This window comes from Vipera ursinii, assembly GCF_947247035.1.
Source record: "Vipera ursinii genome assembly, chromosome: 1".
Taxonomy (NCBI): domain Eukaryota; kingdom Metazoa; phylum Chordata; class Lepidosauria; order Squamata; family Viperidae; genus Vipera; species Vipera ursinii.
The window spans coordinates 274,527,678-274,553,478 of NC_139512.1; the positions used below are offsets into that span (position 1 = coordinate 274,527,678).

The window sequence follows — 25,801 nt, forward strand, 5'->3', positions numbered from 1 at the left end:
CCTCAACCTCTAGTGAATTATAGCTTTAACATCTCTATCTTTTTATGAACAATTCTCTGCAAGGGACCTATCAGGGAAATTCCATTTATTTCTTCCTATTCATATTGTTTATTTAAAATAAATAAAATAAAATAAATATTGTTTAGTTGCGAAGTTGTGTCCGACCCATCACAACCCCATGGACAACATTCCTCCAGGCCTTCCTGTCCTCTACCATCTTCTGGAGTCCATTTAAGCTCACACCTATTCATATAGCATAGTAATTAGAAAAGACCTATGTACACGTCACGAGCAAGTTTGTGCTCATGCTAAACACTTCATGCTAAGTGAATGCATGAATTCATGTACAATGTAGGTATGTCATTGGACAACCTAGTGAGTATTGTACTGAAGTGATTAATGGGACAACATGGAGGTATCATTAATCTTTAAACCTATAACACTCAAATAGCAGAGATGGTTTTATTTATAAAGATAATTTTTATTTTTCATGTAGACAGACAAATATTTAAGTATTTACAACTATATACATTTCTAGGCATCTTTACTCAGTAATGAAGATGAAATGGGACAGGACAACACTATGTTTCAGCAGCTATCAGAACACGTTATAAAAACTAATCCTATTTACACGTTTAACGTTTTGTTCAGATGAAATTCAGTTTTAATAAAAATTTGGCATTGCAAATACATTAAATATGATTTGCTTATTACAGATTATATTGTAAAAACTCTGAAAGGCTTTTTATAAGGCATCAAGTTAGAGGCCATAAAACAAGCAACTTTTAAAAACAAATGCTACCTTTACTGCCCCCAACTTAATAAAAATCCACTGTTATTGTATTTGTTAAGTCAAGGTTGCCATGTACAATTCCCATGTAAACCTAGAAGTAGTTTAAAAATTCAGCTGAACATCCTTCTAAAAAGGGGAGACATCTGAAAAAAAAACCTTTAAAATTGATTTTTTTAAAAATCGCTGCATTTTTTTAAATTAGACAACCACAACTTTCACATTCGCTTCTCTTCTGAACTTACAAGCAAAATACGATACTCTAGTTAGAATTTGTGTCGGGGAAATTATAGTCTCCGTAAATTTTGTTTGCTTTTTTTGCTACAAGGAAGAGGTCCTAGTCTGAAAGACGTTTTTATAGGCTTTCCAATGATGCAATCCTTGGCACTATGGTACTTGCACAAACACTTTGTGCAAAAGTCAAAACCACAGCTTTCTCGGACACACGTTGCCCTTTGCAGATGGGAATCGTATTTTGCAGGGGAACCACAGCGATGGCAAACTTTCAGACTTTCAGTATTTTTCAAAGTCTTTGCAACCTAAAACAAAAACAAAACATAATCCAGCATGTATTTTGAAGGTGGTTTTTTTTACTAGTTTTCTGGAATAACCATATGGAACATGTTTAGAAACATTCTAAGAGATAGGCTCACAATATATTCTTTCCTTGTTTAGTGATCAATCTGTTGGTGACTTTCTCAATAGGTAAAATGATTCCTAACATGTGACTGAGAGAAAGAGATGCTGTAAAGATCACTGGTTGTTGCCATCTCATCCAGATGAGGTTCTCTTGTACGCCTTGTGCCCGATTTATTTTCCCCCCATCACAAGACAGATTGTCTAAACAGGCTACAGGTTCCCGAGTTGCTTTTCTCTGTAGCACAGCACTTTCTTAAAAAAGCCCTAACTTCAAGTTAATAAACTCAGTTCTGTGATCTTAAATTAGGTGATTAGAAGTCTCTAGCCAGCTGGCACTACTGCTTCAAACTGACCAGAGCATAATCGGTTTCAAATTGAAAGTTTCTGTTGTCAGGAATATGAAATTTGGCTGTAAATACCCAATTGAGCCCTGGAGGTGTAGTAGTTAAAATGCAGTATTGCAGGCAAAACTCTGTCCCCATTCTGAGTTCAGTCCTGACAGAGCTTGATTGACTCAGCTTTCCATCCTTCCGAGGTTAATAAAATGAGGACTCAGATTGTTGGTGACAGTATGCAATGCTTCTACATCGTAAACTGCCCAGAGTGCTGTAAAGCAGGGGTCCCCAACCTCCAGACCGCGGCATGCCAGCAACTGGTCCACACAAATAAGCAAAGCCCCATCTGCAGGATGCAAGCAGCACAAACGTGCCCTCTCTGGTCCGCGGAAAAACCTCTCTTCACGTAACCGGTCCCTAGTGCCCAAAAAGTTGAGGACCTCTGCTGTAAAGCACTGGGGTGTGTGTGTATATATAAGTCTAAATGCTATTGCTATGGAAATGTTTTTTTATTAGTCTTATTTGGTAGCTATGGTAGTCCCTAAAAGTGGAGTATTGTACCAATAAATTAGCACTGTAAAATGTAAATTATTTATTAAATGTATATGCTGCTCGACTCCCATTGACTCTGGGCAATTTACAAATGATTAAAAACATTAATATTAAGAATTGGTGCAACTTCTTGCCCATGTTGCTAATGATTCGATTGAATCATTCAAACTAAGTTCATCACTTTTGATTACATGTTAATCAGTGGATATCAAAGGTTTGCAAACTTTGTGATAAACTCCTTGCTACAAGCTTGCCCAGAGGCAAATTCTTCTCCTGCCTTTGAGTTTGCTTCTGCTCAGTCTGAGATCTTAATAAGTGGTGTACTTTACTTTCAGTATATTAAATCAAGATTAAGGCATTTGTAGATTACCTCAGAAAATTGTGAATGGCGGCTGAAAGAAGAGCTCTGATTACTCTGGGTGTTTGCTTTCACTCGGGATGTTTTTTTAGAAAAGTTAATTTGTGTAGGTGCCACTTTCTGAATATAAGTTAATGGTTCACGATGGAGAGCATACTCCCTTGTATCAGAGTGTTTGGCAGCTACTGTGTTGCTATTCTGTGGAGAAAAGAAATTTTGATTAAACAATTAATAAATCATTAAACAATGATTTGCTTCTGTCTGAAAATACAAGAATTCATTACTATACTTGTACATAACACATTTTCATCTCTTCATATACCACAGTAAAATAAGCTTTTCAGAAATGATTGGGGAATTGAACATTTAACTAGCATTTTTTTTCCTTACAATCCCCAACTTGATTCCCTCTGGAGAGGTCTGTTTTCTGTTTGTCATAAAATTAACCTATTTTATAGAATTTAAACTGGTTTATTTTTTACCTTTTTACCCAAAGCCCATCACTCGACCTCAAACCAGTCAGTTTGGGACCACCTGTTACATATTAAATTTTTGTATGTTTATATTATTTGAACCACTTCTACTGTTTGCAAACAGAAACTGAAATTTTAAACTCCTACATCCTGCTGTATGATTTACAGGGATATGGTTTATAAAATTCAAGACTGTGATAAAGATAGAGAAACACTAGACTTACCAAACTGAGTTTTAGCGCTTTGTTATACATCTGGAAAGCCCACTTGTCACTAAGAAGAATTTTCTTCCAAGTAATGCTAACTTTGGCCATGCTGTTGTGGAAAGAAAACCCATGGTTAAAATCAGAGAGCAGTCTTATTACTTAACAGAAACCATAGAAACTTTCAATACACATATAATACAAGTATAAGCTTTATTTTTTTAAAAAGAGTCCTGTTTACTGTTTTCAGAGGACTTGCCTTCTTAAAGGCATAGAATAGTATCAGCTAGACTGCAATGTAGACACTGGAAACACCCCTATCCTTTTCTGAAAGAGTCTCTATTTCATAAATGTTTCATTGCTTAACCTTTAGGAATAAATAAAGAGCCTTGGTGGAGCAGTGGGCTAATGCCTTGCTAAGTAACACCAGCTGCCTGCAATTAGTGCAGGTTCGAGTCCCACCAGGCTCAAGGTTGACTCAGCCTTCCATCCTTCCGAGGTAGGTAAAATGAGGACCCAGATTGTTGGGGGCAATAAGCTGACTTTGTAATAATGCCGCTTGGGGGCCCCTGAAAGCCCTAATATAAGCAGGCACTAATTCTATAACTAGAAAAAATGCTTACATAATTATTTTTTACATGAGCATACAGCCGATGCTGTAAGGTATATGCAAATCCGGTTCCATTTATGAAACACATTTTTAATATAGCTTCATTCTCCATGCGAAATATTTTCACATGATGAAAAGTAGCATTTTGCCCAGGAAAACATATCATGGGCTTTAAGAAAGTCTTTAAATTTAGTACACTATAACTTAACCTATATTTATTTTGCCAAGGGAAAACACAACATTGAGAACTTACTTCATCAAGTCTTTATCATTAAGATGTATTAAGATGTTTGCTAACAGATGTCTGAATTTCCCATGAAATAATTCTCCAAGAATATCTATCTTATCTAAACCCATTTTTTTGCCAATTAGATTCACAAATTCCATTTTCCCTGAAGCCATTTTATCTAAGACAAGGGCCCACGACTTTGGATTCCGTTTGCTAGTTTTTCTCAAAGTTGAGCAGACAAGTTCTTCAAAATGGAGGACTGGTAGTAAATTCTTTCTTGGACTGAAACTATGATTTGGTATATTGTTGATATTCCCTGCTAATAGCACACTGTCATCATTATCATTGGGTTTGTGCTGAATACCCAATAAAGAGGAGTATCCACTGTCTTCTTTTTCATTGTCAGTTTCACTGGCACTCTCAATATGTCTCCATACTTGTTGGTTTTCTTTATTGTGCATAAGCTTTTCTCCACTTTTGGAACTTCCATGATGCAGATCACCATAGAAGAGCTTTTCTTTGGTACAGCCTTTGAAATTTTCATTGTAACTCTCAGGGCAAGGCTCTTCTGATGTTGCTTCTGTCCCAGTTAGTTTTAATGGTGAAGATCCATAGTAAACATGGCTGTAGTTAAAATCACGTTTCATTTTCAGTGGTTAGGGTAGCTTTTCAAATGTTCCCTGAAATTAAGAAATATATATATATTAGTCCAAATCATTATATTAAACTAGAGAACGGTTGAAAGCGTAGATTAAAAAAAAACCCAAAATCAACAAATTCTTGCCTTTGTTTTGATAATTCCTGATTATTTTGTTGCCAATTGTACATAATTCTAAAAGCCCTGTGGATATGTGGTATTCTAAAGAAAGGGTTAAAACATTTACAAAATACAAGTGGCAGGGCATCTAAACTTCAGACAAAAGAAAATAATACTGTTTTATTCTGCATATATGCAACCCAGTAAGATTTCCATACAGACTGAATTCTGTATGACAACAGAATTAAAGATGGCAGTAAATATGGCATGTTTATCACAAATTGGATTAGAGGAACCTACCATAAGACACACATTGTTGGTATACAATAACCTATTAAGTAGTTAATAAATCATGTCTACTTAAGGATTGTGAGTTTTTCTGGCCATTCTATAGCAGTGGTTTTCCTGCACTGGCAAGGTTTTAGCAAATCTACATCTATTTAAGGACTCAGAATTCGGTCAGCCATTTTTCAGACTCTGTAACAGTGGTTTTCCTGTATGGGCAAGACTGAATTAATAGTCTTTGATCTACTTTTTAAAATCAGAACACATGGCACTAGCTTTGTCTAACCTTTTCCAGATGTTCTTGTGCAGTAAATTCTGTTTGAGTAAAGATTAGTAGACAACTTTTTTTTACCCCAAATACTCCTAAGTAGGAAGCTAGCAATGTAATTTAGTAGTATAGTAGAGAGCTTTTTCCATATAGCTTGATTAGGCAGACTCCAACTAGGCATGAATAACCATATATATAGTTATTCAGGCCTGATGGGATTACTCCAGCTCATTTCTTTCTCCCAAAATTTAAAGCTGCCAGCTTGACAGAAAGGATCCCTTTAAAAGGCAGAGGACAAACAGGAGCGCGGGAGTTCTGCCTGTGCTAATTTCTTTCTCAGGTTTTTTTTTTAAATGCACATTTTTTCATTTCTTTAGTGCTAAATCAAGGTCGGGAGCTCAGTGGCCGCAGAAGCCACGCAACTGCCCTTGCCATCCAATCTGGCTTACTGGCGCGCTCCAGCAAAAAGCGAGGGAGCTCTGAACCCGCCCGCGCTCTTTAGAAATGGAGTCCGCCGGGCGCGCTAACTACGCGAGGCGGCCTCCAAGAAGACAAGAGATTTGGGGAGAGAAAGGGGGAACCGTCGTCCCCCTCCCCCTCCCGTCACAAAGGGACACACGTTTGCCAAGACTGCATTCTTGGAAAAGTAGGCCAAATGGAAGATTGGGTGGGAAAAATGATCGCCCCCAGAATCTTCTACCCGTACAGTAAGTAGATCAAGGACATGTTGGGAAACGAGGCAGGTTTTCCTACAGGCATCCCGGCCACGACGCGGGAAGAAACCGATGGGCTTTTTTCCGCTGGCGGGACTTTCTGCCAGCGTCAGTTTCTCAATCCTTTGGGGGGCAGAGGGGCTTTGCACCGCTGCAGTCCCGCATTCGCGCCTTTCCTCCCCCCCCCCCACCTTCACTAGAACTGAATACCACTTATGCCTCAGCCCATTCGTTCGAATCTCTCGGTCGTGGGGATCGGAGCCTCGGTTTATCCGCAATCAGCTTAGGGCCGCACCAGGACCACGGTTCTCCCGCAAAATAGTCTCCCACCAACAAGCCCCGGTACCTGAAGCGGCTGCTTTTCTAGCTGGCAAGCGCTGCCTCCTTTCGCGCTTTCTTTTTCAAAGTCAGTCTCTTGACCAGCCTCCCTCTGCTCTGGGTGGAATCCCTTTTCCGGGCACTTTTAAAAGGTTTAAATCTGGTATCCAAAACCCGAAGAGCCAATTAGGAGGAGCTCTACCTAGCCGGCAGCCAATCACTAAGAAGCGAGTGGCGGCGGCCAATGCCTGCTCGCGAGGTCTGCCTTGCCGTTGAAGGGACTCTTCCCTTCCCCCCTCCCATTCTGCCCGCCAGCCCTCAGCCCCAGCCAAGGGGTTTAAAGAGTGAGCGAGCGCGCGCGCGCGCGCAGGGAAGGGTGGAGAAAAGAGGCCGGCTAGCGCGCGCTTCTGCCGTCTCTTGCGGGCGGGCAGGCGGGCAGGGGATGGACAGGTTAGTCGTGCCAGAGCGCGGGAGACGCTGCGGCGCATGTCCAGGAGGGCGGCAAGGCTCGCGCTCTCTCTTGTTCGGGACGTTCTATTGGACGTGGCCCTTCGGACGTCTCGTCGTGCCCATCCCCCGGGTTCCTGCCCGCTGAGGCGAGGAGCGCGGGGACAGGATGTGTGGCTACAGGGCGCGAAGGGGAGAGAGAGAGAGAGAGAGAGAGACACCCCGTAGCCGGATGAAGGCGCCGATTCCATCTCGCTTCCGTCCTGCTCCTTTTACTGCACGGTCGTAAGGGAACCTCGTTTATCTGGGCCGCCGCGATGCTTACAGCACGTTTTCTAAAGTGACTCAACTTGGATGGAAGTCGGTGCTTTTTTTTTTTTAATTTGATAAGATGGAGCTGTTGTCTCTGCCGAATAGCACCTGACTTGGAAATTGTTCCCTATAACAGGGGTAGGCAACCTCGGCTCTTTTATGACTCATGGACTTCAACTCCCAGAATTCCTGAGCCAGCTATGCTGGCTCAGGAATTCTGGGAGTTGAAGTCCATGAGTCATAAAAGAGCCGAGGTTGCCTACCCCTGCCCTATAATATTCGAGGACCCCGTCCTGTATATCTGACGCTAAAACATCCAAGAAAATTAATGAGGCTTTTTATTTCAGTGCGTAAGTAGGCAAGATATGGCCATCCATATACGCTGCATTGAACTCTTTTATTATTAGTTATGCTGCATTGGACCGATTAAAAGTTCCTCGATCCCTCCACCCACCCACCCAACTTCCCCCAGAATGACCTTGCCTTACCTTACTGCTTGAGCCTTGCCTGTTATTTGGGGAACCATGCTTTTCTCATTGAATTATGTAGGCTCTATGTGACTTTGGAATGATGCCCTTATTTCTCCCAATTATTTACATCCTTCACAGTAAAGATATTTGTCAGAAATGGAAAGATTAGCTTGCCCTTCCATATGTAGAAAGCTTCAGAATAGGATTTTGGCTAGTACTGCTTTATTTTGTTCCCTTTGTTTATACGTATTTTTAAAATCCAAGGGTATTTATTTAAAAAGTCCATATAGACTACATCTGTTATTTAGAAGAAAAAAATCCTATCACATTTAGTAAAGTTTACTATAAACTTCAGTTTTTCACTAAAATCTCTTTAGAGATGACCTGGCATATTATCATTAAACACTAGAATCAGATGAATTAAAGCCGTATATTTCAGATGACAACATAGCATACGCTTTCCCAATAAAACCAATATAAAATCAAGAGGTTTAGGTGGAAGGAAAAGGGGCTTATAATCCAACTTATTTTCATACCATCAAAGTGAATATTCTCCAGAAGGTGTACATAGGTAAAGGTTCCCCCGCACAAGTGTGCTAGTCGTTTCCAACTCTAGGGGCCGGTGCTCATCTCCGTTTCAAAGCCGAAGAGCCAGCGCTTGTCAGAGGACGTCTCTGTGGTCATGTGGCCAGCATGACTAGACGCCAAAGGCGCACGGAACGCTGTTACCTTCCCACCGGAGTGGTCCCTATTTTTCTACTTGCATTTTTACGTGCTTTCGAACTGCTAGGTTGGCAGAAGCTGGGACGAGTAACAGGCGCTCACTCTGTTATGCGGCACTCAGGATTCGAGCCGCCAAACTGTTGACCTTCTGGTCGACAAGCTCAGTGTCCTAACCCACTGAGCCACCGCGTCCCTTACAAGGTGTACATAACTATCTGATAGTATTTAAAAACCTAAATAATACATCTACTCCATTCTTTTATCTATAAAGATAACACTATTAAAAGTAGCATGCAGGAAGCATGACCAAGGATAGGTGCCCTTCAGAGATATTTATCCAAATGGCTTCAGTTATTGAATGGAAGAGGGATAACATTTGGAATTCTTTAAGCAACTTCTGAAACCTTCCATTGTGGCAGGATACTGGGTGAGAAATTCTGGTAGTTTTACTTAGTGGCTAAGGTTGAGAAACACTGAAATATGGTATTCTGCATTAACGCTGGAACTAAGTGTGTAGCTCTATTCCTTCCAGGATAAGTTCCGGAACCAGGACATCTATTTAAGTCTTTGTATTGTATCAAACTCTGTATTGTGTTTAAAATCTATGTGTATATAATAATCAGATTTCTTTCTTGGGACAGCCCATTCTCATCAAATATTAAGAATTAAAATCTGAATTTTTACTTTTGCCATTATTTACCTGTCTTTCCGTTACATGCTTTCTAGACTGTTTAGAATAAAACCATATATTCCCTATTATTTATCTTATGTAAGAAATTTGGGGACCTTTTCAGTCCTGGGTTGCAGCTACTTTTCATATTCGTGTTATTTCAATTTTTAAACTGAAAGCTAATGCATATGTAAAGGGATACAACTCCCTTTATTTTTGGTAGTTTAGTTCTACAGATAACTATCTAATGGGAGATAATTGCTGGGAAAAGGAGTGTTTTCATCTTTTACAACTATATTGCCATGTTTATTTTTTGTAAAAAAACAGGAGACAAAATAAGAGAACCTGAATGAAGGCTGAATTGTCAAGGAAATTTTTCTGTGTATTAGTATTTAGAAAAATCTGATTCTTAAAGACAATTCTCATTAAAATTTATTTCAAGTAAAAGTTGTTATAAAATATAAATAAATTCCTTATCATTTATACAGAGACGCCTCTTCTTAACACAGATAATTGCTCCGACATGCCTTTTACAAGTTTATACGATTACCTAAATGGAAGAGGAAAACTGAGAGCAAACTCCTCTGATGATGTTACCTGCTTTGGGGTACGGAAACCTCTGCAAACAAACTCAGAGCATATTAGAAAGCTTTCCTTTAAAATGGAAAGGGAACTTGGGAATTCTTTTTTTTCCTGAAGAATTTGGAAAAATGTTGCTGTAATTCAGGAACAGACTTTTAAAAGGTAAAAGAAAAGAAAGCCGCTAGATCATTAAGTCCTAGATTCTCCCATGTTTGATGCAATGCTGACAAAAACTATTGTATGTAAGATAAGGAATCCCACCTATAATTATTAGCAAAGAGTAATCCTTAATTAAAGGAAATAATTTATTTGGAAAATCCCAAACACCTTGCAAATCTAAAAATACAACAGAATAAAGAAAAATATTCATTTTAGCTTTTACATAGAAATTACCGTATTTTTCGGACCATAAGACGCACTTTTCCCCCCAAAAGTGGGGGGGGGGGAAACGAGGGTGCGTCTTATGGTCAGAAGGTGATCCGTATGGCCAGCCCCAACCTCTGCAAGTGGAAAGCAAGGGAGATCGCCAGGAGCATGAATCGGCACATGCTGAGAAATGCCGATCTCACGCTCCTGCAATCTGCCTCGCTCGGTTTCAGCTTCCCTTGCTACAAGAGAAAGCAGGCTGAAACGGAGTGAGGGAGATTGCCAGGAATGCGAATCGGCTGATCTCGCTCTGCTGCTATCTCCCTTGTTTCAGCCTGCTTTCTCTTGTAGCAAAGGAAGCTGAAACCGAGCGAGGGAGTTTGCAGGAGCGCGAGATCGGCCGATTCGCATTTCTGGCAATCTCCCTCGCTCCGTTTCAGCTTGCTTTCCGCAAGAGAGAAAGCCGGGCCGCCTCTGCGGGTACTGCTCTAATGCAGAGAGGGAAGGACAAAGAGGGAGGGAAGGAAGGAAGGAAGGAAGGGACAATGGGAGAGGGAGGGAGAGAGAGAGAGAGAAAGAGGGAGAGAGAGAAGGAGAAAGAAATAGGGAGGAAGAGAAAGGGAGAGAGGAGAAAGAGGGAGAGAAATAGAGAAAGAGGGAGAGGAAAAGAGGGAGAGAAAGAAAGAGAGAAAGGGAGAGAGAGAAGGAGAAAGAAAGAGGGAGGGAAATAGAGGGAGAGAGAGAAGGGAGAGAAAATTAGAGAGAGAAAGAGAGAGAGTGAAGGAGAAAGGGAGGGAAATAGAGGGAGAGAGAGAAAGGGAGAGATAGAGGGAAAGAGAAAAATAGGGAGAGAAAGAGGGAGATGGAGAGAAAGAGAGAGAGAGGAGAGAGAAAGAAAGAGGGAGGGGGAGAGGGAGAGAAAGAGAAGGAGTAACATGATTGTTAAGTGAATCTGGTTTCCCCACTAACTTTGCTTCTCAGAAGGTTGCAAAAGGCAATCACATGACCCTGGAACAATGTGACCATCATAAATATGAATCGATTGCCAAGCATCCGAATGTAAATCACATGACCCTGGGGATGCTGCAACGGTCATAAGTGTGAAAAATGGTCATAAGTCACTTTTTTCAGTGCCGTTGTAACTTTGAACAATCACTGAGTGAATTGTTGTAAGTCGAGGACTACCTGTACTTTATCAATTTTTTTTCCTTTTGGGGGGGTCAAGTTTTTGACACCTTGCTGGGCGACTGGTGGTACTCGGACATTGCCTTGTCCTAAAAGTGGTACAATGGATGAAAAGGTTGAAAAGCCCTGTTTTAGTATACCGGTACTATTTGGTTCAGAATTTTTTTTTTCTTGTTTGCCTGCTCTAAAAACTGGGTACGTCTTATGGTCAGGTGCGTCTTATGGTCCGAAAAATACGGTACATTTTCTTATATTGAGAAATGTTGATTTATCAGTCCCTATTTAAAGGATTTCGGATGTAATAGACTAAATTTGAAAGTGGACAAAAGTAATGTTTTGAACTATGTCTGATGTACCCAAACTAGTCTGGATAATTCATTTATATCCATCAGTTTCCACCATTGTCATTTATGTACTGATGCAACATTGCAAATGACACAATTATGTCAAGACCTGGTTATTTTAAAGACCTGGTTATTTCCATCAAGCACAAGTGGGTATGCTGTGTTTGAAAATGTTAATTTGGCAGACAAGGTTTGTGTTCATTTTTTGTACAATTTTGATACTATATTTAGTTTACTATTTTTGAAGGATAGATTTGGAGCTTGCTGATGTTTCTGACTGTTATTTGCCCAGAGCCATTTAGAATGGGTTGGCTAAAAATAAAACTAAATACATGAACACTTCTGTTGACTGAATGAGGACTTGAAAACCAGCATATTCTCAGTTTTCCAATTTCTCACCATTGTCTATCCAAGTATGGAAGGTTATAATAACTCAGTTTTTAGAATATGGCTTCTTGGTTGTATTAGTGATTTGGATCATCGTTTCTTGGCTGCCTGCATTTTTAATTTTTATAATGTTCACTATTGTTTTTATTCTATTATAATTCTGTTCACCAGAATTATAGTCGATAGTTACTCATTGAGATAGGCAACTGTATAAGTTAAATAAATATATTTTAACAGTTGCTATCTGAAGCATGAATGCTTTTTTTTACAACAGCAGTATGCTTTCATGCCACTCAGAGTCACTGGAAGCTGCGCAGCATATAAATTTAATAACACATAAAAATCCTTCAAAAGCAAATTAGAAAACATGACAGCTTAGCCATTTAGTTTCAGCATGCTTTTTACCCTTGCCATGCACACTTCCTTTTGTTGCACCAGCTGCCAGTATGCTTCTGGATGCAATTCAAAGTAATACTTATCACCTATAAAACCCTACATGGCATGGGGCCTGGTTATTTGAGGAACTGCCTATTTCCTGTAGTTTCTGCCCAGTGAGAGCCAACAAGTGGGCATGCTCCAGGTCCCTTTGATCAGTATTATTTTTCAGGACCCAGGAAGCATGTTGTGGCACCTGTCCTGTGGAATGAAGTTCCCCTAAGCTATGGACAGCTTGTATCATGATGGCATTTAGGAAGGCTTTAAATACCTGGCTTTTCTCCCAGGACACGGGGTAAGGTGCATTCAACCTATTAGAGGTAATCAATATATGTTTGGGTGTTGAGCAGTACCAAAATAAATTGACATAACAGTATGTATGGGATTGTAAATCAATTCTGTGCAAGCAAACAGATATGCAGTGAATTAATTTGGAAAGCACTTTCATACCTATGGTCTCTAGGATGTGATGATCATTTTGGTCTGCTTGCATCGTTTTCTGAAATAACTTCCATTAGTACTTCATATTCACTGTATTCTCTTAATGACTGTATCATTTCATCTAACAGTTCTTCCCCCAGCATGAATCTTTCGATGTGATGTACTGACTTGCCTATTCTATGGTCAGTAACCCGATCCTGGGGAAAATTGTAAGTTCTGATTTTCTCTGATCTTCCTTTAGTCCCAATCTAAACAGGGAAAAAAAATCAGTAAGGTTTTTACACATCCTAATAGTTTAGTATTTAGGAAACGTCCCCAATCCAACAAAATGTGAATGTGTGTGTGTGTGTGTGTGTGTATCTATGAAAAAAGTAAAGCATCAATATACAGTCAATATAAATAAAAACCACACAAGAGCTGAAGAGCTTCCAGTCTAAATTGCTCAAGGGCAGGAAATTTGGAGGAGTTAGTGAACTTTTGTTACATTTACTCATAAAAGGCAATTATTGTAAGAGGTATGCATAACACCTCTTTTACATATCTCCCTTTAAATATGCTTTTTCTCAGTCAGGGAGAAATTTTGAATAAAGTGGATAGGAGAAGAAATGTAAAGAAATAGAGATTAAACAGTTTAAATAATTGACCTATCCCAAATTCCCTCAAAATGTCTTGAGCTACAATTTTCATGATTAGCCAGCTAGTTGGCTAGGAATTTTTAAAGACAATATATGGAGGGCACCAATTTGGTAGAATGCTGTTCTACACAATCCATCCTTCCTTCCTTCCTTCCTTCCTTCCTTCCTTCCTTCCTTCCTTCCTTCCTTCCTTCCTTCCTTCCTTCCTTCCTTCCTTCCTTCCTTCCTTTCCAGGCGGTGCAGGTCTGGATGGGAAGGAACAGGCTCAGGCTGAACCCCTCCAAGACCGAGTGGCTGTGGATACCGGCATCTCGTATTGTCCAACATGTTCCACCTCTTTTGATGGGGGGAGGTATTGCCCCCCTCTGAAAGGGCTCGCAACTTGGGTGTCCTCCTGGATTCACGGCTTAACTTGGAGGATCATCTAACTGCTGTTATCAGGGGGGCCTTCGCACAGGTTTGCCTGGTGCACCAGTTGTGCCCCTTTTTGGACCGAGATGCCCTATGCACGGTCACCCACGCCCTTGTCACTTCTCGCCTGGATTACTGCAATGCTCTCTACATGGGGCTGCCCTTGAAGTGCACCCGGAGGCTTCAGCTGTTGCAAAATGCGGCTGCGCAGGTGCTTATGGGAGTTTCTCGATACTCCCATGTTACATACACCACTCCTGCGCGAGCTGTACTGGCTTCCGGTTGTCCACCGGGTGCGATTCAAGGTGCTGGTAATCACTTTTAAAGCCCTACATGGCTTAGGCCCGGGGTACTTGCAAGACCACCTGCTGCCATTATCAACCTCCCATTGCCCGGTTCGCTCCCAGAGAGTCAGCTAAGCAATGCCAGCTGGCATCCCCCAGGGGGAGAGCCATCTCTGTGGGTGCACCAACCCTCTGGAATGAACTGCCCCCGGAGCTGAGGATGGCCCCTGACCTTGTATTTTATGTTTTGTATTTTATATTTTTAACTTTTTATTGTTGTGAGCCGCCCTGAGTCCTTAGGGAGAAGGGCGGCATATAAATTTAATCAATTCTTTCTTTCTTTCTTTCCTTCCCTCCCACCCACCCACCAATGCTAATTAACATTTCAGGGTTCATTGTGCATCATTTGTGTTTCAACCACATCTATCTAAATTACAATCCATGTCTTTTCAATATGAGCTGATTTAGCCAACACCACAAAATATAGCCAACACCACAACAAAGCAGTCTTTGGATGTCTGCTTTTCAGATCATGCTCACTGATCTTCTCTATGACTAGGTACAGCAAATAAATTATGGATAGTATTATCATTTATTTATTTATTTATTTATTTATTTATTTATTTATTTATTTATTTATTTATTTATTTATTTATTTGGATTTATATACCGCCCTTTCCCGCAGGACTCAGGGCGGTTTACAGGGTATTTAAAACAGGAAATACAAAAGTTAAAAACAATTAAAAATAATTACAACAGTCCCTGAAAAAGTAAAAAAACCCAATTAAAATTAAAATTAAAATTCTCAGCCTGGGCCAGAGAGCTTGAAGAGCCAGGTCTTCAGGTCCCGGCGGAATGAACGGAGGTCGGGGGCAGTCCTAAGCTCCACGGGCAGCTGGTTCCAGAGGACAGGCGCACCCACTGAGAAGGCCTTCCCCCTGGGTGTTACCCGCCGGCAATCTTTTACTGACGGCACCCTGAGAAGTCCCTTCCTGTGGGAGCGCACTGGACGAAGGGAGCTTGATGCCGACAGCAGGTGTTCCCTCAGATATCCCGGACCCAAGCCATTTAGGGCTTTATAGGTCATCACCAGCACCTTGAATCTTACCCGGAGGGCAACCGGAAGCCAATGCAGCTCGCGGAGTAGAGGTGTTACATGGGAGTATCGGGAAACCCCCATCACAACTCGCGTGGCCGCATTCTGCACCAGCTGAAGCCTCTGAGTGGTCCTCAAGGGCAGCCCCATGTAGAGAGCGTTGCAGTAGTCTAAACGGTTTATGATGTTACCAAAAGAATTTCTCTGTCCAGTTCTGGTTTTTCTTTGTAACTGAGGCTTGAGTGAAACAGTGTGCATCAGTGCACTACTGATTTGCCTTCAGGTATTGTCAGGTGCAAGAAAGCAGAATGACACCATGAGCTGATCTGAGATGTTTCTTTATTGCTACTCACCTATTTACAAGAATCTCACTAGACTAACTGCACTCTCTTGAGAACAACCAGATAAGCGCTTCAAGGGTTTTTGTTGGGGGGGGGGGGAAGAGTCAAGATTCCATTGCTTCCTCTTCTGCAAGGACTCCAAGCTAGCCAGTCTTTTAACTCCATCTCAAACCTCAGCTGCAAATTCAACTATTGTTATTACAGCAGAACATCCTTAGATCCAAAAAACAATGCAGTATATTTTACCTGAATCTTTCTTGCAGTATGTATCTTTGCTGTTTGTTCTTCAAGTTTGATGCTATATAATTTAGCATGAAGAAGCTCCATAGCTTTTTCTTTATTTCTAATTTGAGATCTTTCTTGTTGACATTCAGATACTACACCTACAACAAAGGAAATGTAGAAGTTAGGCCTCCCCAAAATGTGAAGTATGTCAAGAACAAGAATGTATTTTGTATGTTAAGTTATAACAAGAAGACTACTTTGCAATTTTTAGTTAAATGATACAACTGAATTATTATAGTAGTTTTTAAAAATTAAGAACAGGATGCCAGTATTTCAAAACAAATAGCCTATTGAAGCTGTAGCAAAATCAGAACAGGCATTGACTAGGATGACAAATTTTATTATATATTTTTATATATGTGCTATATATTCCACCAGAAGCCAAGGATCTTTTCTATGGCTTTTTTGTAAGAAGTTTGAATGCAGTGGAAAATATAATCTATGATACGTTGTTAGTTCTAAGAAAATGAATACACTATTATAGGTACAAGTAAAGAGAAAGTTGGAAAGAGATTGTTGATGGAAGGCTGCAAATAAAAGTCTGTCTGCCTTATAAATGAGAAGAGAGAATATACACACACATTCCTGCATAAAGATGTACTGGACTGCGCTGTTAGCAACGTACAATCTCATTTTACATAGCATATGTACAGTTTGTGTTCAAATTAGCACTCTCTAATATTATATATTATCTCATCCTTTCCAAAGCAAGAACATTTTTCATAGATTTTTTTCTCTCTAGTATTTCTCTCTCTAGTATTTCTCTCTTAACTGGAACACTGAAACAGACTCCGGGCCATGTCCTTCCACATCTTCAGAATAAGTATTCACCAGAGCTTATCTTGGTTGGTTAGCTTCCTGATCTTATGCTGCAGTAATGAATGTCCTATAGTCAATAACTTCATCACTCCAAATGGTAGACAACACTGATGGCTAAGATTTTCTATGAAGCGTGTATCTTGTTACTGAGCATCATCATATAAAACATGGGAGCATATTTCAAAACAACAACAACAAGGAACTCATTTGAAAGTCATGGTCTAATACCTGAGGGAATATGGACAATCCGCACAGCACTATCAGTAGTATTCACATGCTGGCCACCAGCTCCACTGGCTCTTTTAGTCTCAATACATAAGTCTTTAGGATTAATTGTCAGAGTTATCTGGAACAGGAAAGAAACACTTCACTCATTCTCTAACGGCAATTTACAAATTGTCCCAAACTCAACAAACGTTATAAATTATTTATGCTGTAAGATCTGACGACTTTATTAATGCTAATTTAGTCTTCAGGTTCTAAACAAGTAGGAAAAAAGTGTAATTGAATGGAATCCTCTTATCTGAATGCAGAATGATTGGGCCAAATACTTATAGTAACCGCATACCTCACTCGGTTGTGGTAATATTGCTACAGTCATTGTGCTGGTATGAATGCGGCCTTGCTTCTCAGTCTTTGGCACGCGCTGAACACGATGTACTCCTCCTTCAAACTTCAATTGTCCATATGCTTCAAGGCCTTTTATACTGGCAGATGCATGTCTTAAACCACCTTATTTTTAAAAAAAACAGTAAAAGCAATCACAAAAGTATGTCTCCAGAAAAAGGTTATTTAAAAGCACTATTCAGAAGCACAAAAGAGTGTCTGTCTGTGTCTACCTATCGTGTGTGTTCATGAGTATCTGTTGTTGAGCTATGATCTACCCAGTTGCAGTTTGTTCAAGGTCTATATCTTACACTGGTGGGCAGGGCATGCAGATGTAGGCATTCATGAAGAAAGAATAGTTGTACTTTCATGTAGGTTATGTATCCCATTTACATGTCTCCCATTTTCCTGCCTTCTGACATATACTGCCCTAGATCAGGGGTAGGCAACCTTGGCTCTTTTATGACTGGTGGACTTCAACTCCCAGAATTCCTGAGCCAGCATGGCTCAGCTTGGAAACCTCTCCCCTTCCCCTCAGCATGGCTGGCTCAGGAATTCTGGGAGTTGAAGTCCATGAGTCATAAAAGAGCCAAGGTTGCCTACCCCTGCCCTAGATGGAGGATTGAGAAAAAAATATGTTTCGCATCAAAGATGACATTTATATTGAAACATCCTAAATCAGTCAGACACTTGCAGAAAAAGCAATATAATTAAAATATAAAAACGATTAAAAGAACAAAAAACATTGAGTAATAAACAACATATCCAATTAATCCTTTTTTCAGTAAATAATTCTGCTTAGCCTTGTTAAAGCTCCTTTTTATGAAATATTATATTTCTACCTTAATATACAGTTGCAAGAAAAAGTATGTGTACGTGGAGTTTTGCATGAATTGGCCATAAAATGCGCTCTAAGCGTCATGTAAGTCACAACAATAGAAAAACACAGTCTGCTTAAAATAATACTACACAAACATTAGCTGTTGTCATGTTTTAATTGAACATAAGATGGAAACATTCACAGTGCAGGGTGGAAAAAGTATGTGAACCTTTGGACTTAATAACTGGTTGACCCTCCTGTGGCAGCAATAACCTCAACCAAACGTTTCCTGTAGTTGCAGATCAGACCTGCACAACGATCTGGAGTAATTTTGGACCATTCCTCTTCACAAAACTGTTTCAGTGTAGCAATATTCTTGGGCTGTCTGGTGTGAATCGCTCTCTTAAGGTCATGCCATAGCATTTCAATCGGGTTGAGGTCAGGACTCTGACTGGGCCACTCCAGAAGGCGTATTCTGTTCTGTTGAAGCCACTGTTTTGTTGAATTACTTGTATGCTTTGGGTCATTGTGCTGTTGCATCACCCATCCTCTGCGGAGCTTCAGCTCCTGCAAAATGTCCTGATAAACTCTGGAATTCATTTTCCCATCATTGACAACAATCCGTCCAGGCCCTGAGGCAGCAAAGCAGCCCCAAACCATGATGCTCCCTCTGCCATGTTTTACAGTGGGGGTGAGGTTTTGATGTTGGTGTGCTGTGCCTTTTTTTCTCCACACATAGTGTTGTGTGTTTTTCCCAAACAACTCAATTTTGGTTTAATCTGTCCACAGTATATTTTGCCAGTAGTGCTGTGGAACTTCCAGGTGCTCTTTTGCAAACTTCAAATGTGCTGCAATATTTTTTTTGGACAGCAATGGCTTCCTCCCTAGTATCCTCCCATGTACTCCATTCTTGTTTAATGTTTTCCTTATTGTAGATGTGTCAACAAAAATGTTAGCATGTGCCAGAGATTTCTGTAGGTCTTTAGCTGACACTCTAGGATTCTTCTTTACCTCATTAAGCATTATGCACTGTGCTCTTGCAGTCATTTTTACAGGATGACCACCCCTAGGGAGAGTAGCAACACTGCTAAACTTTCTCCATTTGTAGACAGTCTGTCTTACCATGGACACATGAACATCAAGGCTTTTGGAGATACTTTTGTAACCCTTTCCAGCTTCATGCAAGTCAACAATTCTTGATCGTAGGTCTTCTGAGAGCTCTTTTCTGCGAGGCATGGTTCACATCAGACAGTGCTTCTTGAGACCAGTAAACCCAAAACAGGTGTGTGTTTTTAAAGGGCAGGACAGCTGTCAGCAACACATCCAATATCATCACACTGATTGGAGTCAAGGTTGGCTCACTCCTGGCTCCAATTAGCTCTTGGAGAAGTCATTAGGCTAGGGCAGAGGTGTCAAACTCAATTTCATTGAGGGCCGCATCAGCATTGTGGTTGCCCTCAGGGGGCCGGGTGGGTGTAGCCTGGGTGGGTGTGGCTAGAGTGCGTATGGCCTACTGGGTGGGCGTGGCCAGCTCTACATCGTTCGCATCAAGGGTGCCTATGGGGTCCTGGGCAGGAGTGGGACAGATCTGAGGGTCTCTGGCAGGAGGAGGGTCTCTGGGCCAGGGCCAAGGCAGTGGGGGCCGTTCCCTCCCTGTTTCCAGGATGGCTTCGCGGGCCGCATGAAACCACTTCGCGGGCCGGATCTGGCCCCCGGGCCTTGTGTTTGACATGTCTGGGCTAGGGGTTCACATACTTTTTCCACCCTGCACTGTGAATGTTTACATGTTATGTTCAATTAAAACATGACAACAGCTAATATTTGTGTAGTATTATTTTAAGCAGACTGTGTTTTTCTATTGTTGTGACTTACATGACGTTTAGAGCGCATTTTATGGCCAATTCATGCAAAACCACGTATTCCCAAAGGGTTCACATACTTTTTCTTGGAACTGTAACCTGCAAACAAAACACACAGATTAGAAAATGAACAAGTCCTAGTATATTATAATGAACTGATTAAAGTGTCACACGTTTAAAGACAAAATATTTATGTATTAGCATTGATAACATTGATGTTATTACATCAGGAATAATTCCATTTATCAGCAATCAATAAAGGTTAGCAGAAAGATAGCTGGATAATTAAACATGGCAAATGGTAGGGGCTCATTCACTGACAAAGAGAAGAAATACAAGCACTGTTTTCCCAAGTCTTGTGGTAGGGTGCATTTGGATTTGCCATTTTGTTTATTTTCCTTATTGTATTTTTATTTATTGTGTTGCTTATATTGTGAGCTACCCAGAGAAAGGCAACATCAAATTAAAATATATGCCACTGCATGATATACCTCTAGCACTCATTCTTAAGTGAGTGTCTTGAGTGTCTTTAAAGATACTCTTAAGTGTCTCTAAAACAGCTACACTGAAATAACAAGATTGCCCACCCCTGAAATAATACTGAAGATAGGAATCTTCACTGTTTCATACTATAGCAGGGGTGTCAAACTGCCGGCCTGCGGGCCAGACGTCTCATCAGGAAACCGTGCCCACCCCATTGCCAGCAATGGAGAAAAAGCTCCGATACATTGCGCGACGTCGCGAGTTTGACTTGTCTGTACTATAGAGTTAAGGAATTTCTTTTGTTAATCCAAGACAACTTGCTCTTAATAGTGGAAGTACATGCCAGAATTTCAAAAGATTACTTGCCTATAACACTGGAAGCATATGTCAGAATATCAAAAGTCCAATTTTTATATGCTGCATACTGTGCATACATATCAAACATCTCAGCAGTGAACAACATTGCTTCCAGCCCTCCAACTCCAGCAGTCACCTCTATGACAAGATCATTTTTGTCAGTTTTCTCTGAAGGAATCAAAAGTGATACTATCTGAAATACATAAAAATGCCTTTTTTATTTAAGTAAAATTTCCCTCAGCAAGGAATGCTTCCTGGAATGGGCTGAAATAAAAAAAAGTACCAGTACCTATATTTTAAAAATTATGTAATGTATTACAAATGTTCAATACTTTTTCCCTAAATCCAACGGATACACCTATGGTACAGTTGCTTAGTGTTAGTTGACGAATTGATTTAGATCAGCATAACATAAGTTTCAATATCAAATAGTTACCAACTCATTGAAACTGTAATGAAGCCTGGTAATGAAACATCTTCAAGAAACCAACTAAGCTCAGAAAGCATCAATAAGTCAATAGTTCACTCTTAAACCATACATATTCTCTTCTATTCATAACACACACAAAAATCCAGATTCATGGGATTTTCCCCCCCCCTGGAAATTAAATCCTGAAAATAACCGAAATTAGCAGTATGGGGGGGGCATGAAATGAAGTGGGGCAGCAGAGGAAGACTGCAAAATAATAACATTTGACAATCTCTTATCAAGTTAGTCTTAAATATGCTTCAATGAGTGATGTACCTGATGTCTCAGTTCTTCTATCTCTTCCTGACAGGAAATAACTTCCCTTTCTGCAAGCTTCCGCAAATCTTCGTTTTCATCTAGAATAAGACAGCACACTATTATCATAATACTATTAATCTTTTCTCTCTGGCTCACAGTTCCTTTCTGCTTTCTTGGCTATTTAGAATTTCTAACTCTTCCCCCACCCAGATAACTGTTCTGTACCAGCCTGCTACCGGCCTTGCAGAAAAGGCAGGGACAACCCCTTTACAAACGGCAAGAGGCTGGAATAAAGCCTGCCAAATTTATTAACATAAAACAGAGCAAGACAAGACACCAACCATGAAAACAGGAGCTATGAAACAGGAACTAATCAAGCGGTTGCCTTCAGCAAACCAGCCCTCCCACACATTCCCCTTAAATACAGTTCAGGGCGTGGCCTCTCTCTGCCTCCTTCTGAGGTGCCCCATTGCCTTCCTCTGTTTACTCCTGATTGACTGCCTCCTGCGTCGGGCGTCCTTGAACAGGGCCAGCTGTGGGTCATCTTCATCCACGCTGTCAGGCTCACACAGCTGGGTCTCTGTCGTGACCAGGTGGGAGGGGCCCGGCTGAGGGCTCTGCGGAGCCTCAAGGCCAGGGATCTTCAAACTTGGCCCTTTTATGACTTGTGGACTTCAACTCCCAGAATTCCTCAGCCAGGCATGCTGGCTGAGGAATTCTGGGAATTGAAGTCCACAAGTCATAAAAGGGCCAAGTTTGAAGACCCCTGCTCAAGGCCACCATCAGCAAGCTCTTCAACACCCCCCTCCTCCTCCTCTGAGTCATCCGACCCAACTGCCGAACCCACAGGCTGACCCTGAATCACAACAATATCAACCACAAGTATGGTAGGTACACAGCTAGTCCTCGACTCATTTAGTGCCAGTTCAAAGTTACAACGGCATTGAAAAAAGTGACTTAGGACCCTATTTCCAGCCCCTGCAGCGAAAGATGAAATATGGAGATCAGGTTAAGGAAAAGATCCTCAGGGAGAAAATCTTTTTATGTGGGGACTGAAACGGCACCAACTTGATAGCACGTGAACAATTCACACTGAGTGGACTTGAAAAGTATTAAGCCCAGCCCTTTACACGCGTCTCTGCAAGGCGGGCTGGGTGCTGTCACCTGGCGCGCACAGTCCTCTTCCAATTCGCCATCAGGCGGCAGTCCGTCAGGTGGAGACGTCTCACCTTCTCGGGCCAAGCGCTCCGTCTCACGCAGCTCCTCTTCCTTGTCTCTCAAGAGGCGAATCCGCTCTGCCAACGCCGAGCGGAAGCCGCCAGGTTGCTCTTCTGGCCGGGAATGCTGGTCTAGGAAGCGCTGAAGCGCCGGTCTCGCGAACAACTCGCGCAAATCCGGCTGGCTGCTGAGCCAGCGTCGCGGCTGGGCTTGCCCGCGGCATCGCGACCGGGCGGCGGACACCCAGGGAAAAGAAACGGCGAACTTCCGCCAGGCCGGCCGACTCCGGCCGAAGCACCACCACATGCCGGGGGTCAACTCAGCGCCAAGATTCCGCTTCCCGTCCCCGTCGCTAGAGCAATGCCTTCCGGAAGTGGCCGCTCTTTCCTCCCCTCTCTCTGATAAATGCCAACAAATGCCAAATAGATAAGGGCAAGAGTTAGTTCGGGTTCTAGTTCGCGTTTCTATGCGGGGCACTTTTCTACCACAAAAGAGGGAGCATTGGCCCCTTCTTAAGGTGATGATTTGCTCGCTTGTGAACATGAAGTATAATGTTTGGCGTCATCACCATCGCTTTATTATTCCAATTCATTTAAAAATCCAGTAAAAAAAACAAGCTAAGAGTCGGGCTAATTGATCCTCGTTTACGCTCGTAATCCCGGCTCGAAGCACTGCGGCTAAGGCCGGAAATTGCCGAAGCTTGACTATCCTCCTATGGTTAGCTCGGCAATAATTGGAAATGCGCTGGCTTTAGCCGGGGTCGTACCGGGATAAATGCTGAAGCTACGTGGCGTGGGGACTTTTGGACTAGAGCAGGGGTAGGCAACCTCGGCTCTTTTATGACTCATGGACTTCAATTCCCAGAATTCCTGAGCCAGCTTGGCTGGCTCAGGAATTCTGGGAGTTGAAGTCCATGAGTCATAAAAGAGCCGAGGTTGCCTACCCCTGGACTAGAGCTTGAATTAGACTTTTCCACAATTGCACGTAGGCATCCCTGATTGCTGGTTTTTCAGAAACACTTTCAGAGAACTTTCCCTGATGGGACTGCTTCTGCCAACTCTACTTCTAGAGATCTTATCTGGGCTTATATGTCATGGTTTTCATTTTCATATTGTTGTAGTGGTTGTGATAATCTTATCATGGATGTTTCAACTTTTGTTGGTTCTACGAAAGCCGTGGGAAGTCTGCATTGATGCCAGAGACATAAAAATATCTTTTAATTAGTAAGTTATGATCATCTCCTATTGAGAAACAGCTGGTACGGTGGACTGCCTAATTAAATTACTCGGTGATCTCAAGAGGTCAAAGGCATATGGAGTTTGTCTTTAAATCTCTCCCAAGTACAACCACAGAGAAATGTTACAGCTGTCCTTAAAATAACCTTTTCTAAATCAAACTGAAACAGTGACACAAGTAGAGGAATAAATTTAAAATATGTGGTCTCTGTTAGAAGGCTTTAATACTGGAGGGAAGGGAAACTTCATGTGCTCTTACATTTTTAATGCTTGTTAGAGATGTATTTCTTTGATTTCCATAGCTACCCATCTCAGTAAATGACTCTGGACAGCTCACAATTCAAAATCATATAGTACAATTAAAATCTTAAAAACGTTTTAAATCAATAAAAACAGTTAAAACAAAAACATTAAAATGTCTAATTCAAGTACATACGAAGTAAGACATTTGGCCTATTAACAATATAGCCAGGAGGCGGGACCCTTGGCCCATGGGAGCATAGCCAGCCCTTTAAAGCTTTACAGAAGTCTAACATGGTTGGGGCTATTCTAATAATCGACAGAGCAGGGGCTGCTGCAGAAAGAGTTTCTCTTCTAGTTCCCCCCCCCAGCAGATGTTCTGTGGCTGACAGAATGCTCATCCTATTTGATCTCGTTGGAGGGTAGAAACTGGAATAAAGGTGATCCCTCGGGTATCCTGGTCCCCAGCCACATAGGGCTTTGTAGGTGACCACCAGCACTCTGAATTGCACTCGGCAACCCACTAGTAACCAGTGCATCTCATGCAGGAGTTGTGTTACCTGTGCCATATATCTAGCACCAATTACTACTTGTGCAGCCCCATTCTGAAGTTGAAGTTTCCTAATGGTCTTCAGTGGTCTCCAAGGGCCGATCTTGTGCTTCTCCACCCCTCTCAATGATAGTTTATTTCTCAGTTCTCTATTCTGTGTGTCTGATAAAGTGTACTGGTACTCACAAAAGTGTTTGTGTAAATTAAGGTCTCGCCTGCAGGGTTCCAAAGTGGTCAGCTTACCTGTTATTGAGGACATGTTCTCACATTGGAGCTTCTACTTCTTCTGGTTAGGAAGCTGGATCAGACCGATCTGTTAGGGAACTAGTGCTTTCCAACTGAATGGAACATGCCTTCCTTTCTGCAAACATTCTGATTTGCAGGGAACAGAGCATAATGAAGATCAAGCACCTACATGGCTCTACTAGGCCTGCCACAGGCCTGCCTCCTCTCATCCAACCATGAAGCTCTGTGAGCTTTTCTTCCCCATCTATCTGTTCTGTACCAGCCTGCTACCGGCCTTGCAGATAAGGCAGGGACAACCCCTTTTACAAGAAGGCAAGAGGCTGGAACTAAGCCTGCCAAATTTATTAACATAAAAACATAAACAGAGCAAAGAGAGCAAACACGAACCATGAAACAGGAACTATTCAAACGGTTGCCTTCAGCAAACCAGCCCTCCCACGCATTCCCCTTTTATACAGTTCAGGGTGTGGCTTCTCTCTGCCTCCTTCCTAGGTGCCCCATTGCCTTCCTCTGTTTACTCCTGATTGACTGCCTCCTGTGTAGGGCGTCCTTGAACAGGGCCAGCTGTGGGTCATCTTCATCCACGCTGTCAGGCTCACACAGCTGGGTCTGCGTCATGACCAGGTGGGAGGGGCCTGGCTGAGGGCTCTCATCAGCAAGCTCTCCAACACCTTCAGCAAGCTCTCCAACACCCCCC

At 41.7% G+C, this 25,801-nt stretch overlaps 2 protein-coding genes across 2 annotated transcripts; both read right to left on the reverse strand.

The window, feature by feature from the left end:
* Positions 1 to 466: 466 nt before the first annotated feature.
* Positions 467 to 13,051, reverse strand: FBXO5 (F-box protein 5). Its single transcript, XM_083352710.1, has 5 exons — positions 12,902 to 13,051; positions 4,214 to 4,869; positions 3,372 to 3,462; positions 2,687 to 2,872; positions 467 to 1,329 (listed from the first exon to the last, which is right to left on the reverse strand). The coding sequence occupies exons 2-5, from the start codon at positions 4,834 to 4,836 to the stop codon at positions 1,078 to 1,080; spliced, it is 1,152 nt and encodes a 383-aa protein (XP_083208836.1). The 5' UTR covers positions 4,837 to 4,869; positions 12,902 to 13,051; the 3' UTR covers positions 467 to 1,077.
* On the reverse strand, positions 9,458 to 23,139 carry MTRF1L (mitochondrial translation release factor 1 like; the record flags this gene model as incomplete). The annotated part of the gene is made up of 7 exons (XM_083352697.1): positions 9,458 to 13,140; positions 15,906 to 16,042; positions 16,992 to 17,109; positions 17,332 to 17,495; positions 20,898 to 21,081; positions 21,634 to 21,713; positions 22,845 to 23,139. The coding sequence occupies 7 exons, from the start codon at positions 23,137 to 23,139 to the stop codon at positions 12,925 to 12,927; spliced, it is 1,194 nt and encodes a 397-aa protein (XP_083208823.1). The 3' UTR covers positions 9,458 to 12,924.
* Between the last annotated feature and the right edge of the window lie 2,662 nt (positions 23,140 to 25,801).